At 59.4% G+C, this 19,622-nt stretch overlaps 1 protein-coding gene across 1 annotated transcript in view; it reads left to right on the top strand.

Annotated features, from left to right (window-relative positions):
* The window catches only part of CYTH4 (cytohesin 4), a 29,807-nt gene extending 17,804 nt beyond the window's left edge, over positions 1-12,003 (top strand). The window contains exons 8-13 of the mRNA XM_004418113.3: positions 352-500; positions 6,070-6,181; positions 7,568-7,644; positions 7,994-8,065; positions 8,577-8,731; positions 10,010-12,003. Of these exons, the coding sequence (XP_004418170.1) occupies positions 352-500; positions 6,070-6,181; positions 7,568-7,644; positions 7,994-8,065; positions 8,577-8,731; positions 10,010-10,082 (638 nt within the window). The 3' untranslated portion in view covers positions 10,083-12,003. The remainder of the gene's footprint in view (positions 1-351; positions 501-6,069; positions 6,182-7,567; positions 7,645-7,993; positions 8,066-8,576; positions 8,732-10,009) is intronic.
* The last annotated feature ends 7,619 nt before the right edge of the window (positions 12,004-19,622 follow it).

Genomic DNA, 19,622 nt, shown 5'->3' with positions numbered 1-19,622 from the left:
AGTGGGCAGGGGGCTGGCGGGGCTCTGCGGGAGACGCTGGAGCGGGAGCCGAGAGAGGAGGAGGGTTTGAGGGGTGAAAAGAGAAGGGGAGGACGCGCCTGGCGGGGGCCCAGCGGGAGCCGAGCGCCGGGTGGGAAGCCTCCGCAGGCTCGGGGACGTGAGCACTGACGTTTGTTTGGAGGAGGGGGGCCGGGAAGAGTGGAGGTGAGGCCAGGCCTCGAACGCCACACCAGGAGATCAGGGTGGACCTCTGGGGCCTTGAGACGATGATCCTTGGGCCCTAGAAGGGGTGCGGCAGAGGAGGGGAGGGTGACCAGGGCCAGGCCCGTGACCCGCTGTCCCACCCCGCAGACACCTGCTACGTCCTGTCCTTCTCTATCATCATGCTCAACACCAGCCTGCACAACCCCAACGTGCGGGACAGGCCGCCCTTCGAGCGCTTCGTGTCCATGAACCGCGGCATCAATGACGGCAGCGACCTGCCCGAGGAGCAGCTGCGGGTAAGGGGGCGCCGCCCAGCCCGGTCCCCAGGGGCCTGGAGGGGCCATCCTTAGGCGGACAGCCAACGAGGGGCTCCTCTGAGATAGACCACTCCAGGACGGGGCTCTGCTGAGATGGACCACCACAAGAGGCTGGTCCTGAGACGCGCCTTCCCAAGTGGCCCCCATCTTAAGAAGGATGTCCAGAGAGACACCACCCGGGAGTCCTCCCAGACTTCAACCTCTGGGGGACTCTGGGCGCCCACCACTCACCCCTTCCAGAAAGGATGCCTCACGCAGCCCAGGTCTATTTCTTGGAATCCCAGGTTCTTAGACTCCGTGTGTGAGAGCTGAGAATTCCCAGACTCTGTGCTCAGACCCCTCCCCCCTTCAGAGAGGACGAAACTGAGGTCGTCCCCAAGGCTTCCTGTCAGCTTGAGAGCCAAGTAGAGCCCAGGCCCACCCCTGCCACACTGCACATGCCCTGTGCCCAGCTGGGGACCCAGGACTGATCAACCACAGGCCCTGCCCAGACCAAGTGCAGGGTCTGGGGGGAGGATGATACACACATCAATCACAGCCACGCGTGATTCATGCCACGCTGACCATGGGAACATAGCTAAGGAAACACTACTATTACTTTCCTGGGGGCACAGGGAGAGTGCAATCTTGGAAGCCTCTGCAGAGGAGGTGACTTTTGAACTGGGCCTTGAAGGTTGAATAGGCGTTTTCCCAGAGGAGAAGTAAGGACAGGGCATTTCAGAAAGAGGAAGCAGCCAGAACCCAGGCCTGGCCCAGTTGGGAAAGGCGGGGGCATGGCTGGCTGGGGGGGGTGGGTGTGAATGGACAGTGACATGCACTAAGGTGGGGCCAGAATGTCCAGGGCTTCAAACGCCAGACTCGGGAGTTTGCCTGTTTTCTATGAGCAACACGGAACTAGGAGCAGTTTTGTAGACACAGGAGTGAGAGCTTCAGAGCCTGGCTCAGCAAAAACGAATTGACAGCTCGTTTCTAGCTCAGTGGAGCTTCAGTTCTCTCCCAGCCAGACCCGGCAGGAGGAGAGGGTGTGAACACCACCCTCCCAGCTCAGCACCCTGTGGAGTCGGAGGGAGCCCGGGTCTGGAATGATTCTGGAGCCCCTCGGTGTTTGAGAAGAGCCGTGCCCTTAGCCCACGACCCTCCCTTGTCCCCAGAAAGAAAGCTCATCCCAGGGAGGGGGCACGACATAGAACGAGAGCTTGAGTGGGTTAGAGCTCAGATAATCGTTAGCCTGTGGGTGACCTTGGCAATGACTCACCCTCCCCACGCCACCATTCTCTGGACCAGGAGCACGGGGATGATGATGCCTGCGTCACAGCCCTGCTCTGAGGAGCAATTTTTAAAAATGTAAAGGTCAAAGCTTATGCCAGGTACATAGTACGAGCTCTAAACGGCGGTTTATGTCACTATTCAGAGTAATTAATAACAATTTAAAAACCCCAGCACTGAGTAAAATGCCTGAAACGGAAAAGGCCTTTGAGAACTGGACCTTTGCGGGCACACCTTGTCTGGCAGGGAATGCGTTAATGCCGTGCCAGCACCCACCCCACCGGCTGGCCCAGGTGCCGCGTTATTGCTTCAGCCCCCGGGGAGCCCTCTTCAGCATCTCCCTCCTTGGGCACTTTTCCCAATTCCAGCCTTTTGTTAATAACAATGCACCGGATTTGTATAGAGCTTGTAACTTTCTTCTCATAGGGCTTTCGGGTCTATTATCTCAATTTAGCTTCAAACTGCCTGGGAGGTCTGCGAAGGGTTTATTATCCTCCTTGGCAGCCAAAAGAGGCAGGCACTCGAGAGAGCGAGCGAGCGGGGAAAAGAACAGAGCCTTGGAGCTACAGCCACATCCTGGCTCCCCCACCGGCTGGCTGTGTGGTATTAGATAAGTGGCTTGAGCCCTCCGAGCCCGAAGCTCACAGGATTAGTGTAGAAATGTAAGGTGTTTAGCAAATTGCCTGGTGTAATTGGAGTGGCTAATTAATCCAGAAGCTTCCCAGGGCACCATCAAAGGGAACACACAGGCCTGGTGCTTGCTGTTCAAGGGTTTCACGGGTAGCTGCTATGGAGGGGGGGGTCTTCTGGAATTCTCTCTGGGCCTCATCTTCCCCATACATAAAGCAAGGACTCGGCTTTAAGCACCTTCAGACATTCAAAGTTTGCCACTTTGTGGAAGGATTCTCCATAAAGCTCCTTCAGATTGGGCCCTGCCAAGAACACACAACGCTTTGAAGTGGCCTGATTCATGAAATTAAATTGACACAGATATTTACCTGGAGAGAGGCCACCCGAGGGCACACAGACCCCAAGGGTGTGAGGCTGGGACAGGCTTTGCGAGTTGCCCAGCAGAAGTCGGGGGACAGGTGGGTTGAGCGGGCTTGCCCTGGCCATCCTGATGGGGGGGGCAGGGCCTGAGATGCTCAGGACAAAGGTACAGGGTGTGGACCCAGAGGACAGGAGATCAAACCCCAGCTCTGCCCTTATGGCTGTGTGACCTTGAGTGGGAGCTCAGTTGTCTTGTCTTTGAAGTGGGCTGACAACACTGATCTCACCTTGCTCTCCTGAGAAAGACAAGTACCTGGCACCTGGCAGGTACCCGAGAGATGCTGAGAGGAACCGCTCACCTTGAGAGCTGCCTGCAGAGGGAGCTGGGGGGAAGAGGGGAAAAGGGAAGAGGCAAGAAGAGGGCTCTCCACCCTCCGGAGAAACTGAGGCCGGGCAGGGGAACGGTCTCCCAGTTCAGGCAGTCTTCTGCTGTGGGCAGCCCGGACCCCCAGGGTCCTCGTCCAGCGTTTCCGTCAGAACTGGCCGCACGCCGGGTGCTTTGTGTTCTCATTCAGTCCCCCAGACAGCCTTCCGCAGCAGGTGCCCCCCAGTTTACAGCGAAGGAAACCGAGCTCCAAGAGAGGGAGCTGGCCAGGGGTCTCGTCGTTTGTGAGGAGTGCAGATTCGAACTCACATCTGTCTGACTCCAGAGCCCTCCCCTCTGCAGAGACCAGAAGGGGCGATCTAGGGACGGAGAACTTGGCTGTGTTTCCCAGCTGTCAGTGGCTTCCCGGCTAGAGGAATCTCAACTCAAGTATCGGAAAACATCAGGGATCGATTTGGCTTCAGCTCTGTTGGCTTCAGGCTCAGCTAGATCCAGTGAGGTCAGGGCTCAGTCTCGTCTCTCCACGGCTCAGCAACCCCCTCCTCCGTGTCAGCCTCCCTTAAACAGCCCCTCCCCCAGCTGCGGCAGAGAGGGCCCGGGCAGCTCCAGACTGCTGTCTTGCTTAACAGTTTAAACTAAAGTCCCAGAATTAAGGCTTATTGGCTGGCTGGGGGCACCTGGCCCTCCCTGAGCCAGTCACTGGCCAGTGGGATGACGTGCTCTGATTAGCCACATGGGAGCCATTCACCCCCTCCTGGAGCCTGGGGTGAGGGGCAGTGGGTGTCAACCGCCCTGAGCAACCTGGATAGAAGTGGGGGGGAGGTCCCCAGAGGAAAACTGAGGGGTGGGGAGGGATGGATGCAAAGCCAGCAGAGCCACTGGAAGGTGGCCATTGTCTTTCTGATCACGTCCACCCAGCCAGGAGAAGATAGCCTGCAGGGCCCTGTGGTTTGCTGGTGGTACGTGCCAGGGTGTTTTCTTGGGGGGCAGGGAGGCTGGTGTTTATGAGATACAGGAAATGTGGGTGAATTGAGCTGTTTTCTTTGTGGGGGCAGAATGCACAGGCTGATGCGACACCCACAGAAGCTGCCAGGGCTCCCTGTGGGTGTGGTGCAGGCCGAGGGCCCCCTCTGCTCCCCTGCCCACCTCCTTGGGCCTTCCAAATATTTGTCTGTGTTGACAGCTTTGCTGCCAAAGGCCTTCCTGCCACAGGCCCTTGGTCAACTAGCCAGCGCCTCTTGGGAATTCCCAGAGCCAGGCGGGGCCCCGGGCGGGAGGGGCACAGGCTTCCCGGCTGCTCTGGGGGGTGCGGGGCTCCAAAGAGAGAAAGCGGTCCCTGCTCCTCCCCACGCCCCCCACCACAGCCAGGCTGAGCCCAGGGACTCTGGAGGCCCTCCATAGGCCCAGGAAAACCTGCTTCCGGCCTGTGCCACCCCAGCCCCTACCTGGCCCAACCCCTGAGCTCAGGTCAGAAAGGACCTTTAAAAACCAGCAAACTCCATTTCCAAAACTTCGGGGGAATCAAACAGTACTTGTGAAATTTTTCATTTAAGATCTCAAGGAAACCATCCGAACAGCAGTGCACACAAACACAACCAAAGGAAATGATTTAATTTTCTTAGAGATGGAGACCCAGCACTGTGTATGGTTATTAAAAGCAGAAATAGACAGTTTAGAATGTTTTTCCAAATACTTGGATATCTGGGCAGGTTGTTCACGGAACACAGTGCGCCATGGCAGAGGGTTCAGAACACGCAGGGTGATCCACCGCCAACATCCACAGCTCGCCCAGAGGGTGGTCTCCACCCTGGCTTGCATACCTCCAGCGACAAGGAACTCATTACCCTGCAAGGTTGCTCCACACGGGCAGCCAATCCCAATCCCCGGAAGCCCCTCTGTGTCCCCCACCTGGGGCACACCTGGAAGTCTCTGCTCCTGCACCTAAGCGGAGGAGGAGGCCCTGACCTTGGCTGCTGTGCCCCAGAGTGTGTATGTGTGTGTCTGTGTGTGTGTATATGTGCGTGTGCTCACACATACGTGCATGCACAGGTAAACATGCATGGGGTGTCCAGGTCCCAGCCGAGTGTGCTGTCTTCCACGCTGTCAGACACAGAGGTGACGGTCTCAGTTTCACTCATCTGACCCCTCAGTGCAGTGCCAGGTGGTCGGGGTGGGGGGCTGTCCTCCTCCCCCCTCATCACCTTCCTCTTGACGCAGGGAGGGGCTCTGACCCCCATGGAGTCCATTTACTCCCCCGGAGCCCTGGCCAGTCAGCGTTGCTCTCCATTTTTCGGATGAGGACACAGCAGCTCAGGGAGGTTGAGGGACATGCCCAGGGTCACACAGCCATTGAGTGACCGAGCTGGGATTTTAACCCAGACGGCCTGACACCAAAGCCTGCGCTCCTGTCCCGCGACGCGTTTTTGTGCCACTGGCTGGAATTCCAGTGGGGGTGGGGGTGGGAACCATCCTCCACTTGGTCAGCAAGCAGTTGCCAGCCTGCTTTAGGCCAGGCCTGGGGGAGGCCCGGGGGTTGTGACACCCAGGCCTGCCCTGGAGGAGCTCCCCATCTATCTGGGGGGGTCAGCCCCAGCAAGCAACCTGCTACCGAAATGCTGACAGTGCAGGGGCCGTGGGTGAGGCAGCCGGGCACCGTCTCCCTGAGGTGCTGCCCCCCGCTCGACCACCCTCCAGGACCACGGGGTGGTGGGCAGGGGCCATGACATGGGGGAGCACCAGCGGGCCTGGGGGAGCAAGGAGGGTGTCACCAAGAAGGCCAGGGAGCAACAGTGAGCTAACAGGTGGGGAAAGAGTTTGCCCAGAGGGACGGCGACCTGACCGGGGCCACACAACCCCGGACTAGGAGCGACGTCACAGCCAGGTCCTTCCCTCCCTTCTCTCCGGCAGAACCTCTTTGATAGCATCAAGAGCGAGCCCTTCTCCATCCCTGAGGACGACGGCAACGACCTCACGCACACCTTCTTCAACCCGGACCGCGAGGGCTGGCTGCTGAAGCTGGGTGAGCCACACACTCGTGCACACTTGGGCACACGGTTGACACACTCAGGCATGCACACTCAGGCACACGGCTGACACACGCACGCACGTTGACATGCAGCCTCGGGGGTGGAGTCACGATGGCCCTAGGTCTCCCGACCCCCAGTGCAACAGTCTGCCTGCCCCGTTCGTCCATTTGTCTGTCCTGGGAATGAAGGGCACAATGCGGGAGGGGAAGGACGAGCAGGAAGTGGGGGATGAGAGGCTGACAGACCCAGAGACAAACCCTTCGCCTGCAGTTCTGTCTCTCTTCCCAGAGGGCTTCTGAGGAAGCCAGGGATCAGCGAGGTTAGGGCACCTGCCTGAGGCACACAGCCAGTGGAAGGTTTTGGTGGGCAGCGGGTTGGGTGTCCCTGAGGCACGGGGGCGGGAGTGTGACAGGATGTGGCTCGGGGGAGCCTCCCCTCAGCATGACTATGGGTAGGGAGGCCAGGGACCTGCAGAGAGGAGCTGCAGTGGGTGCTGCAGTGGTGGGGGCGGCAGCTGCAGGATCTTGCAGGTTAACCGCCGGGCCCAGCCACCTGCCCCTGCCCCACACACTCCTGGATGCCTCCCCGGCAGGGGAAGCCCAGCAGAGACAGTAGCCTTCCGAGGCGGGTGAGGACAGACGCCTCGTGTTGGAGCAGGGCCTTGGCCTGGGGTACCCCTCCAAGCCCCCCATCTCTGCATGCCCACATCTCAGTCCATCCTTCCCCTACAGACCGCCCAGCCTCCTTTCCTGCCCAGCTGACTGTTCCCAGCCCCAGGGAGGCTCTAAGTCACAGATCCCAGCTCCTCCACCCAGCGCCAGTGCTCAGGCTCCTCAGCCTCAGTTTCCCCAGTTGTGAGATGGGAACAATAATCACCGGGAGGGTTAAATGTGCAGCAAAATGGCCAAGCGCTAGGGTCTGGAGCTAGGACACTGGGGTTTGAATCTCTGCTCTGCAGCAGGACCCTGGGTGGATGACTCAGCCTCTCTGTGCCTCAGTCTCCCCATCTGTAAATGGGGTTAATAATGGTCCCCTCCTTGTTGATGGTTATGGGGATACATAAGTGAATTTTTTTTCAAACCTCTAGAACATTGCCTGGCAAATGAAAGGTGACCTGCTTAGCACGTGCCAGGCCGGGAGGGAGCAGGGCAAGGGATGAACGAGGGGTGAGGGCAGTGGGAAAGAGCAGGGAACGGCCAGCCACTGTTCCCGGGGCCTGGTCGCGGAGGAGCCTCGAATGCCGGGTCAGGCAGCTCAGGGGAAGCCTGGGGTGAGGGGAGCCGCCGAGGTTTCTGAGTGAGGAAGGGATGGATCTGGGGGCTCCAGTGGGGGCCCAAGGACGAGGAGGACTGACTGACCACACTGTTGGCCTCACACAGGGGGCCGCGTGAAGACGTGGAAACGGCGCTGGTTCATCCTGACGGACAGCTGCCTCTACTACTTCGAGTTCACCACTGTGAGCCGCCCCGCCCCGCCCCGCCCCCACCCCCTCCGCCCTCCCACTAAGCAGTCTGCTAACAGATCGTTCAATCCACCCCCACACCCATTTTACAGACGGGGAAAACTGAGTTACAAAGAGGAGAAGGGGCTGGGCCAAGGTCCACAGCAGACCGGGGGCTTCCAGTCGGGGCTCCTAGTTCTCCACCGGGGCTCTGACACCCTGCTCCCCTCCCCCTCCAGGGCTGGGCAGAGTCAGGGAAGACGGATGCACCCCTCTTCCGGTTTGGGGAGCCCCACAAGTTCACTCCCTGCCCTCGGCCTCGAGGCTCGGTTTGCTGACCCTGCTCTTCCCTCCGTCCCTGCAGGACAAGGAGCCCCGGGGAATCATCCCCCTCGAGAACCTCTCGGTGGAGAAGGTGGACGACCCCAAGAAGCCGGTGGGTGTCGGGGAGGGGCCTGCGGCCGGGTGGCTGCAGGAATTTCCACAACAGCGTGGGAGGAGAGGGCAGCCGGCTGGGCTCTCCAGGGGCTCGGCCCTGCCCATCACACCATCTAGGGGCTCAGGGCTGCCTCGGTCTCCCTCCCGGGGCCGAGGACACTGGGGGCAGGTCAATAGCACCAAAAGGGCACGGCCTCATTGTCGCTCACACTGGCTGGGTGACCCTGAGTGAGTCTCTGCCCCTCTCTGAGCCCCGTCTTCCCCATCTGTCTGGGGACGTCCATGAGAACGGGGACTTAGGGCGAGCCCAGTATGCAGCAATTTCTCTCTATCGTGAGCTCCTGCCCCTTGCCTCTCACAGGAAGCAGGCCCGGGTGGGGTGTGTCCTGCTGCTTGTCCCAGCCCGGTCCTGCCCAAGGGTCTCGGCCTCTCTGAGCCTCCCGGAGGGCCCAGGCCAGCTGCCCTCCCCTCGCTCCCCTGCCCTGCCCTCACCCGGCCACCCCCCACAGTTCTGCCTGGAGCTCTACAACCCCAGCTGCCGGGGCCAGAAGATCAAGGCATGCAAGACGGACGGCGACGGCAAGGTGGTGGAGGGCAAGCACCAGTCGTACCGGATCTCGGCCGCCAGCGCAGAGGAGCGGGACCAGTGGATCCAGGCCATACGGTGAGGGGTGCCTCGCGGTGGGCGTGGGCCTCCTGTCACCTTCCAGAGCTCCCTGCTTCTCTCGGGGCCTGCTTCCTTGTCTGTAAGGGGCTGACTCCAGAATCTCCCTCTCGGTGCCGGGGTGCAAATCCCTTCCCCCCATCCTCCGTGAGCCCCCCTCGGTGCCGGCACAGTGCCAGGCCCGGGACACAGGGGAGTGAGGCCCCACCTTCACGGGGCTGGTGGGAGGACCACGCGGGATGTCGCAGGTAGAGCTCTTTGGCACTTGGGAAGTGCTCCTGAACGCGCTCTGGTTAGCATCTGGATCCGCAGTGGCCTGGAAAGACCTGGTGGAGGCGGAGGGCAGGGCTTTCCAGGTGGAAGGCCCAGTGCGGGCAGAGTCAGTGTGTGGCCTACCTGGACAGCACCCCGGAGTCCTGGGTGGGGCTGGGCAGTGCCAGGCTGTGCAGGGACCAGGCAGTGTGGGGGCTGAGCAGGGGGAGATGAGGCTGCAGAGGATAGCAAGGCTTTGGTTGCCATGGGAACGAGCTTTTGTTTCTCCTGGAGGTACTGGGGAGCCACAGACAGGTAAACAGAGAAGAGGTACGGCCAGGTGAGAAAGGCCACGGTGTTGGGGCTGGTTTTGAGGGGCCAAGAAGGGCAGCAGAGGAACAGGTGGAGGGCAGCCAGGGTAGGGGCAGAATGACAACCTGGACTCTGAGTCAACGAGGAGACATGGGCAAGGGCGGGCTCTGTCGGCCACAGGAAGACACAGGAGTGGTCACTGGGCTGGGGGCTTGTCCCGGGGACTTGCGGGGTCTTTTCCCCAGGCCTTGCAGCAGCCCTGGGAGGCTGCCTGGCGAAACCCATTCTCACCTCCACTTTACAGAGGAGGACCTGAGGCCCAGAGAGGGGAGGGACTTGCCCAGGGCCACACAGCCAGGGAGAGGCAGAGCTGGGGCCTGCAAGCAGGTCTGCTGGCTCCACGTGGGCTCTTTCCACCTCCTTCTGAGAGTCTGATGGGAGCCTGCAGAGGGGTCCAGAGACATGGGGGAGCCGAGTTCCCAAGGCTCTCAGCTGTCAGTCTCACCCTCTCTGGCCCTGCCCTTGGGACTCGGGGTTAGGCCAGTGAGGCTGGACTCACCCTGGCTTGGTCCTTGTTGGGGTCATCCAGCCTTTCCCCTGCAGGGGGGCAGGCCGACCCCCCCAGAGACCCACGCCCCTGTTACAAGGCCTGGGAGACGAGACCCCTTGCTGGCCAGCTCATCCCCAACACCTTTCCACCTGCTCTCCTTGCAGAGCCAGCATCACCCGTGTCCCCTTCTACGACCTGGTCTCTGCTCGGAAGAAGAAGATTGCCAGCAAGCACTGAGCTTCCTGGGAGGTGGTGCTGGGGGCCAGCGTCCTGGGAACACCATGACCTGTGGGACCTGGAGACCCACCTCCCCCCACAGGGCACCTTTCCTGGCCCGCAGACATCCTCCCCGCCCCCGTACTTCGAGCTGACAGGAGAGGGGAGGCAGGGCTCAGGAGGGAGGCAGAACCACCGAGGGCTCAGAGCCCGCAGTGAGGCCCCTGGCCCTCGGCACCCAGCCGCTGCCAGGAAAGGCCCGGCCCCGCCCCAAGTCCGCCGCAGTAAGGGGTGAGGCAACCAGGCGAAGGGAAACCAGCCCCAGAACTGGCACCCTGTCCTCTGTCTGGGCCTCAGTTTCCTCTTCTGGTAAATGCCTCCTTGCACTCTCAGATGCTGGCCGCCTGCAGAGTAGGAGGGGCCGCGTGGTTCCTTCCTGCCTTCGGCGATGGCCACGCCTCCTCCTTCTGCTCAGGGGGTTTCTAGGCCAGCCCCTCCTTGGCCTCAGCTGGGGGTTGGCCCTCCCCGCCCAAGGGACACACACGGACAGGACCGCTGGGAGACTCCAGGAGCACTGGACTAGGAGCCCAGACCCCGCAGTCTCCGTCCCAGCTCCGTCTCCAACTTGCTGTGTGCCCTCTGCCAAGTCACACTTGTCTCTGGTTTGGATAGAAATGCCTCCCCCCACCCACCCCCCGGGCTCTGTGGCCCCTGCCCCCACCAACAGCAGTAGGCACAGCCCTAAGTGCAGGTCCCGGCCCGGCAGTGCGAGAGCTGGCTGCCTCCCTCCTCTGGGACTGCTTCCTCCAGGTAGGACAGGGTTGCACTGGGTCTCCCTGAGGAGCTTCTGGCTGGAAATGTCTGCACTTACTGAGCTGGAGGGGGTCTGGACCGAAGGCTGCTGGGGAGCCGAGAGCAGAGTGGGCTCCATCCTCAAGGATATTCATTTTGGAGGAGGGCCAGGTGGGACTCCTCAAGAAAATGGCAGAGAGCATCCCGGATAGACATACTCAAGCAGGACTGTGGTCCAACCAAGAAGCCAAGAAGAGTGCTTTATGAGCTGTGGTGACCAGGAGGGCTGCCTGGAGGCAGTGGCCACGCCAATGAGTGACGTGGCAGAGTCTCAGCCACAACAGACCTGCTAGCCCAGTGGCCAGGGGACCCCTGGTGGTGAGGGGCGGCCCCAGCGTGGTCCCAGCATCCTGAGACCCTCTGCAGCAGCACCGTCAAGAGTGGAGCTGACTTCCCAGCTCACAGGCAGGCAGCTCTGTCTCCAGGGAGGCCCCACCTGGAGGAGGATTCCGCCAACAGGCGTCTTCTCAGAAGCACTCCTCGCCCCCTCGCACAGGCCCTGGGGGAGCCTCGGAGGGAAGTTCCCCGGCAGGAAGACAGGATATGGGGTTACCTTTGCCCCACTGCCAGCCTGAGTGGGCGAGCCGGGGCAAGGTGGATTCCCCAGGGGCAGAGAGGCAACCTCTGCTCCCCTCCACCCCCAGACGCACGTGCACACCTCCCACGGAGTCAGGAGAGAGCAGCTGCCTTGCGTGTGAGTGGTGAGAGCCCCGTCTCTGGAGGTGCGCGCGTGCCCAGTGATGAGACGGCACTGAAGAGGGTCTGAGATGGGCGTCTGCAGGAGGCCTTGCAGGCCGTTTGAGGACTTCCACAGGCCCCGTGTCAGCCTGGGAGCCGAATGCCACCTCTCCCGTCTCATGTGGCCCCTGAAGGGGCAGCCGGGGGTCACGGAAGGAGCACTGGGCTGGGGGTCACGGGGTCCAAGGTCGTCTCCTGCACTGGCATACGCTGGCTGTGTGACCTTAGCGCACTCTCTTCCCCGCTCTGGCCCTCAGCTTCCTCCCCCATCAAGGGGGGCAACCAGTGATTCTCTGGGCAGGAGTGGGTATTCTGGGAATCCTTCAGAAGAGAGACTAAAGCTCGGAATTCACCTCGTGCGTGGGGCTCTGTCCTCTCGGCGACCTCACCCGCAGTCCTTGACCCCACCCTCGCCCCTCACCTTCAGCCCTTTCCCAGCTGAGGGCAGGAGGGCAGACAGGGAAGAGCGGGCACCCAGAGGCCCTGGACCTTCATCCTCAGGGCGCTGGGGCTGCCACACTGGACAGACGTCCCCAGGGGCTGGATGTGTGACAGGGGTCCCTCAGAGCAGGAGCAGGGGTGAGCTGGTTCTGCCAAGAGCAGGGGAAGACCAAAGAACTTCCCAATAGGTGGCGCTGTCAAGAGAGAAAGAGCTGCTGCCTGGGGAGGGAGGTAATCAGCTCCCCGTCTGTGGAGGGATACAAGCATGTGCTGGCTCCAACCATCACTTGGGGTGTTTCAGAGGGGCTTGCATTCGGTAACCTTCGTTTATTTGCGCTTCTCACGATGTTTATTAAGTACCTACGGTGTTCCAGACACTGTTCCAGGCACTGGTGGGACAAGACAGAATCCCTGCCTGCACGGGGCTTACATCCTGGTGGCCCTAAATTCCAGGCCTCTAGGCAGCCCCCTCTGGATGTGCAGAGCACTGAGGGGACCCCCACACCCTAACCGAGCCCCCTGCCTTAAATTCCACCATGGAGTCGCTCCTTGAAGACCTTAAGGCGCTGAGCTGATCCACTTCCCCGTACATTCTTTCCTTCAGCCCACACTTATTGAGCACCTACTGTATACCAGCTCCTTGCACAGAACCGGTGATCCAAAGATGTTCAGGACAAGCCCTCCCGCTCTAAGGGAGCTCCGGTCTGGTGGGGCAGGCACGTGCCGACAAGCAGTGACAGCCCGGGCCGACCCGCGATGCTATAGAGGGGGTCACGGGGCCAGTGGAGGGCTGGGCTGGCAGAGGGGCAATCTCGGAGGTTTCTCAGGGGAGCTGTGCTTGGGTGTTGGCAGCCAGCTGGGGGGAAGGCCACCACCTTGACACTGCATGAGCTTGCCTCGTGTCTGCTCCCCCCACCACACACACACACTAGGGACTCCTTGCAAGCCGGACTGTCATGGCCGTGCCTGGCACACAGTAGGTGCGCAGTGACTCTTGGTTAGACTGAAGTCCGCTGCAAAGCTCCTCTGGCCTCAGCATCAGCAGGTGCAAATGCCTGGAGGTAGAGGGGACCGTGAGAATGTGGGTGATGCTAGGGGGTGGGGGGGTGACCAAAGAGGTGGGCGGGGTCCAGAATACTCAGGGTGGGCGGTGGGCTCTGACTTGCTGGCCCCGGCCCCCTGCCCTTTCCCGGAGAGGCCTCTGCCCAGCATCCCACCATTCCGCCACTCCTCGCTCCGGGCGGCAGGGGGCTCCCACCACACGTGGATGAGAGGCTCGACGATGCAGCCAGAATGGAGACCCGACTGGCTGCCCCTGGCAGGGAGGAGGCCTCTGCCCAGAGTAGAGCCTGGGCCTGGGCATCCTGGAGGGGGAGGCACCTGGTCGACTAGGACCTGCGGGCTCGAGGAGCCCAACAGACACCCACGGGCACAGATGAGCACGGGCCTCCCCTCTCCCCTCACGTGGGCTCAGTCGCTCCTGCTCAGTCTCGGAGTCAAATACCCCAGCTCTCTCACTTTCTGGCTGTGGGACCCTGAACTAGTAGCTCACTCTCCTAGACGTGATCTTCCTCCCTGAAGGTTGGGCCAGGTGAGTTCCATGACCAAACCTTTAAAGGGGACTTCCCTGTGCAAGGAGGTCTCGGACATGGGTACAACGCAGCCCCTGCCCGGGGATGAACTGAGACTGTTGTGTGCAGCCAGAGTGGGCGGCAAATGAGGTGCTGCAAAAGCCACTTACTGCAAAAGGCCACAGGGGGCAGTGGTGAGATGGCCTGGGTTCAAGGCCCAACTCTACCCTGTGTCTTAAGCTATTTTCCTATGCTCTCTGAGCCTCAGATTTCCCATCTATAAAATGGGAATAATTAAATATATGCAAAATACTTAGAACAGTGTTGGGCGCCTACTCAGGGTTATGTTAACTGCTATTATTATTATTACAAGGCAAACTGTGTACTTGCTTTCGTGGACATACAAAACAGACTGGGCCATTGGAGGAGGAAAGATTCATGGCGGGGGTGGGAGGGTGATGGTGGTGAAGATCTGGGACGGCTTCTCGGACGAGGTGCCCAGGAAACATAACCTAAATGGAGGCCTGGCTCTTCCAGCCAGTGGGGCCAGGAGGAGCCAAGACAAAGATGCATGACAAGACGAGGTATTCCGGGGACTCCCTTGGGCCCCACACACAAGGTCCAGCAGGCGGAGAGGATGCAGGGTTGAGGGAGTCTGGGCCCCGGCAGGGGCTGAGCTGCGTGCACGATGCTGTAATCCCTCGCGTCTCCGAGGCCACTGTGCCCCTGTTGTGAAGCTCTGACTGGGATCCAGTAACACGGCTGCTGAACAGAGGCCATCACAGAACAAAGGAGGAGAGGCTTGGCACAGGACGCCCTGGGGTGGAGTAGGAGAGGGCAGGGGGGCTCTGAGAAGGCAAAGGGACCCCTGCCCCGTGCCTGGGCAGTGGGAGCACTTCTAGCCTGGTAAGCCAGAGCTGGCACTGGGGCTCTGCACCCAGATGCCAGGGGGCGGGGGGGGGCGGGCAGCCAGGAGTGGAGCAGCAGGTGTGAGAGACCTGGAGAAATTGATTTATTAGGGACGACAAAAGGAGCTAAATATGTTTGCTGGCTCAGCGATGACTCAGGCGTTCCCCAGGGGTCCACCAAGTGTGAGCATCAGAGAATCACACAGGCCTGCTCCCACCCAGGCTCTGCCAGCCTCGAGCCCCTCCTTCCCCTCGATGGAAGGACCACCTCAGTGTCCTGAGAGTCTGGCCTCCGAAGGGCAGCAGAGACCCAGCCACACCAGCCTGCGTGCCCTCTGACCCTGTCAGAACTCCCCGAATGGCTGAAGAGTAAAGCCTTGGAACGAAACGCATCTGGGCCCCAAGTCCTGGCCTTGCCCCAAACTGCTGTGTGATCTCGGACAAGTGGCTGACCCTCTCTGGACCCATATTCACCAGGGAGGATGGATCCCCACCAAGACAGGGCCCTTTCTCCCCCTCCCTGTCTGGCAGTGTCATTCCCACCCCATTCCGCTTCTTCTAGACAGCTGTGAGCACAGCCTCCTCTGCCTAAAATCCAACAACTTTCCTCCAGGAGAAAAGCCAGATTCCACAGGGGCTCATTGGGGGAAAACACGCTCTTCTGGTACCGGGGTCCAGGCCGGCGGCGCTGGGCTCTGGAGAAACAGGGATGAATCAGAGTCTGAGGTGGGAGGCAGGGCAGACAGGAGGGGTGTGGGGCGAAGTGCTGGGGGCTGCAGTAGGGGTGTGGGAAGGGGGCCTGGGGCCTGGGAGGAGCAGGGGAGGAGGGGCTGTGAGGGGTGGGGGGGACATCTGCAAGGCAGTGGGGGGACAGTCCTGATGGGAAGGACTGCAAAGTGCAGGAGCCCGACACAGCAGTGCGGCACGTCAGGAGAGCGAGGACCTGCCGGTGGGCATCGAGGGGGCCTGCAGCGGAACAGCAGGACTTGGAGCTGAACGGAAACTGGGACCAGACTGGCTGCCGAGGGTGAGCCTTTCTCTGGCCAGAGCTGGGGAAGAGCTCACAGCAGGAGAGAGCCGGGGCTGGAGGCTGTTTGCGGTGGTCCCTCCGGCTGCTGGCGGGGAAGGAGGCACATGGCAGCACAGGGGGGCGGGAGGAAGCCTGTAAGGGACAGGACTGGATGGGCCTGAGGGGGAGGAAGAGGGAGGAGGCTTAATGGGCCCCCAGGGCCGAGGCGAGGCTCGTGGGAGGGGGAGGGCAGCCCCCCAACAGCTCAGTGAAGGGCAGGTGGGCGTGAAGGTTTGGGGGAGGGGTAGATGAAAGGGGTCACACTGAGTCGGAGGGGCCTATAGGACCTCCAGCGGCTCAGGACAAAGGCCCCCACCTCCTCCTTCTGTACCCCCATGTCTGCTCCTCCTCTTCACTCTCCCCGCTTCCCACTTGACCCTCCCTCCCCTCCCGCCCTATTGCCCTCTCCCTCTGCCCTCTCACCCTTGCTGGTGCCCTAAGCCTGGACTCAGCCACCTTCCTGGACATCCAGCCCCGGCTGAGAGTGTAGTACTCATCAGTACTGACCAGCACGTGGGCCCTTGCCTGCCTGCAGAGCTGGGTTCGAATCCCAAATCCCCCATCCCCAGCTGTGTGGCTCTGAGCCTGATATCCTACTATCTCTGGGCCTCGGTTCTTCAACTTGAAGCTGTGGGTGGCAACTCCTACTACTGGAGGCTGGGGGCTCCCTACCGCAGTCATGGACCCCAGAGTCTCCAGGATGGCCTGATGAGACCTAGGTCCAGCTGGACGGCGCCAGCTGAGAGGCTGCTCGCCCCAGAAGCCCAAGGGGCTACTCGGACCTCAGGCCTGCCCCAGAGAAGGAGGAAACTTCTATGGGTCACAGAAGTCCCTGCTCCTCCCAAGCTCTCCTGGCTTCTCCCCGACCCACAGTGCAAGGCAGGGGCTGAGGCCTCTGCCACCTTTGCCCCCAAGGGCAATATTTATGGAGGCCCCTCTTTATATTCTCCTATGAGTTCTAAGCAGCAGTGACCCTCATAACCAGCCCACAAAGACCCAGTGTTCTGGATTTGACCAGGACAGCCCTGTCCCCCACCACGCCCAGCATCAATATGTCACTGCCAAGGCGCCAATCATGGGGCACTAACCACTGTCAGGGCCTCTGCCAACAGGCTGCCTTCCAGCCTCCCTTCCAGCCTCCCAGCACTCTCCAGAGGGGGCACGATTATCCCCACTTTACAGACAAGGGCTCTGAGGCTCACGCGGCACGTGGCCCAGCTAGAAGTGCCGGAGCCAGCATGGAACTAAGGCCACCTGACTTGAGACCCATATAGATGCAGGGTGGCTACAAAATCATCGTCCGAAATGGGACTCTTCTGAGAGCGCTGGATTAGAGGGGATGCCGGGACAATAGGAGGAGACCAGGACGGCCCCAGGCACCCCAAGATATATGGGCATGCTAGAGACTGGACATATTTGCAAGAGTCCAGCAAGGAAGTGGGGACATCCTAGGTGGCCCTGTGGGTGAAAAAGGATGAGACCCATGGTTGCTTAATCCTAGAGAAGCAAAGGGCAGCTCTTTTATCCAGAGCAGACTGGGTTCCGGGCCTCCACCACCACCCAATTCCAATGAACACTTTCCCTTTATGAGTCTCCCCAAGTCCTGCCCCAAAGGGGTGTTGTGTGGACTGATCATGAATGCAGTGACTCTGGACTGCCATACGCCCTCCATGGATGTTAGCTGCCGTTATTATATTTTTGATGGGGTCTTCCTTGCTGAGAGCAAGGGCCCTGGATAGAACCACCACAGGTGCCAGGGGCTGCCCATCGCATCCTTCCAGGACCGGCTGAAGCCCTCCTCCTGCAGGAAGTCCTCCCTGACCACCCCAGCCCCCAGGGCTCCTTCAAGATTCCAGAGGTTTCAGAAAACAGGTGTGCTAGCCCAGAAGCTCCAAAGGAGACTCAGCACTGGCTCTTGTCCCCATCTTAAGTGTTTACAGTTTTAGCTTTGGGAGAGCCGGCTTCATGGTCAGGGCTGCCAGGTTCAAGGGAGGGGGTCAGTTTGGGTTCTGCTGCTGGACTGCAAGGCCCACAAGCCCCTCCTCCTCCCCCTCTCTCTGCTTCTGCACGGGGTCCTCCAGCCCCATGAAGGAATGGCTGGCCTGTAAAATCATCCTTCCCCTTCATGAGGAAACTGAGGCTCAGAGAGGTTAAGAGACATGTCCTAGGTCACCCAACACAGAGGCTCCATGAGGAAGACAGAGGCAGAGGACACCAACATCTACTGAGAGTACCTGATCCTCCCAGTAGCCTACAAGGTAGATAGGATTACTCCCATTTAACAGATGAGGATGTGGAGGCTCAACAAGGTGGTGACTTGCCCAGAGGCACACGGCCAGGAAGTGGCATCTGATCAACTTGTCTCCATCGAGCTGCTGAGACCAGGAGGACCCAGGAAGCGGCAAGGAGTTTCCAGCAGAAGTGGAGGATTAACTCCGTGACCTTTCTAGTCCCTTTGATCCTTTGAAGCTAAAGCTTAACTCTCTTCTCTTCCTCCCTCCTCCCAGGGATTTTCATTTAATAAATAAGAGCCCAGAGAGGACCCAGCTTTGACCCAAGGAAATTATTTTTTGAATAAAATGTCCCCTATTAAAAAAATAATAAAACATGCTCATGGTAGATAATTGGAAAACGTAATGATCAGGAAGAAAAAACTTAGATCAAGAATTCCTCTCCCTGATATTATAAACATCTCAGATTCTTTCTAGCACGCCTGTATGCTTTATGTGTAACATCTCTGCAATGCTACTGTATACACAAGTGTGTAACATGTGTCTTCTTGAACACCGTGGAATTGATATTTCTGTTTCCCGTGTGCACCAGTCAGGACAGGCTGGGTTATGCTGTGGTAACAACTAACCCCAAGATCTCAGTGGCTTCACGCACAAGAGTTTATGCCCTGCTCACACTGTTTGCTCAGCGGGACCCAGGCTGAGGAGGTGCCATCCTGACACAGGCTGCCAGGAGCACGTCTGGGTATGACGTGTCACTTCCACTCACGTCATTGGCCAAAGCAAGTCACGCGGCCACCTAAACTCAAGGGGGCAGGGAAGTACCATCCTACCGCCTGCCCATCAAGAAGGGAGACCAGAAATACTCAGACTGCAACACTAATGCCGATTATGTCTCAGGTGACCAATCCCCCCTGTCAGGACCAATGGGTTTTCTTGAATGCAGGACTGTCAGAGCTAAAACTGAGAACATCCTGGGCAAATCAGAACACATGGTTTACCTCACTGTACCATGTTATATATTCTTCACAATCTCACTCTCAATGACCGCACAACCATCCGTCTAGTAGGCGAGTCGTGGTTTTTCTCCCTAATCCCCTGTGGTTGGAGACTTAGATTGTTTCCAGTTTTACACCTTTATAAATACATCGTCTAAAATATCTTCATGAATAAAACCTTGCCCATGTGGCTTCTCAGAAGTGCAATTACTGGCCGTTTTTCAGGCTCAGAATACCTGCTATCCATTCATATGTCAAAAGGCTTGGGCCAACCCAACTTGCCCTCTACAGCATCAGCAAGTGCCCACTTCTGAACACTCACCAGAGCCCAGAGCGGTAATTCTCAGAATCATCTGGAGGAACTGTGAAAACACAGACGGTCGGGCCCGATCCCCAGTTCCTGATTCAGTAGGTCTCAGGTAAGGCCCAATCGTTTGCATTTCTAACAAGTTCCCAGGTAATGTTGATGCTCCTGGCCTGGGACCACACTCTGAGAACCACTGGCCTGCTGGTTAAACGCCCCTGCTTTGTAATCTGACAGGTGATTCTGTTCAGCTGCTCACCAGCTGTGTAACCATGGGTCAATTACCTAATTAACCTCTCAGCCTCAGTTTCCACATCTGTGAATTGGAGCCATTGTGAGCATTAGCACAGCCAACATTTGTAGAGCTCTGCAAGGCGTGTCACAAGAGTTTGGTTAAAGACAGTTTTAGTTATTCAGCGGTAGATTAAATAACTTCGTGTTCTAAAATA

The sequence above is a fragment of the Ceratotherium simum genome, chromosome 25 (assembly GCF_057802395.1).
Source record: "Ceratotherium simum simum isolate JZ-2026a chromosome 25, ASM5780239v1, whole genome shotgun sequence".
Classification (NCBI taxonomy): Eukaryota; Metazoa; Chordata; class Mammalia; order Perissodactyla; family Rhinocerotidae; genus Ceratotherium; species Ceratotherium simum.
This window is presented reverse-complemented; position numbering and strand designations above follow the sequence as displayed.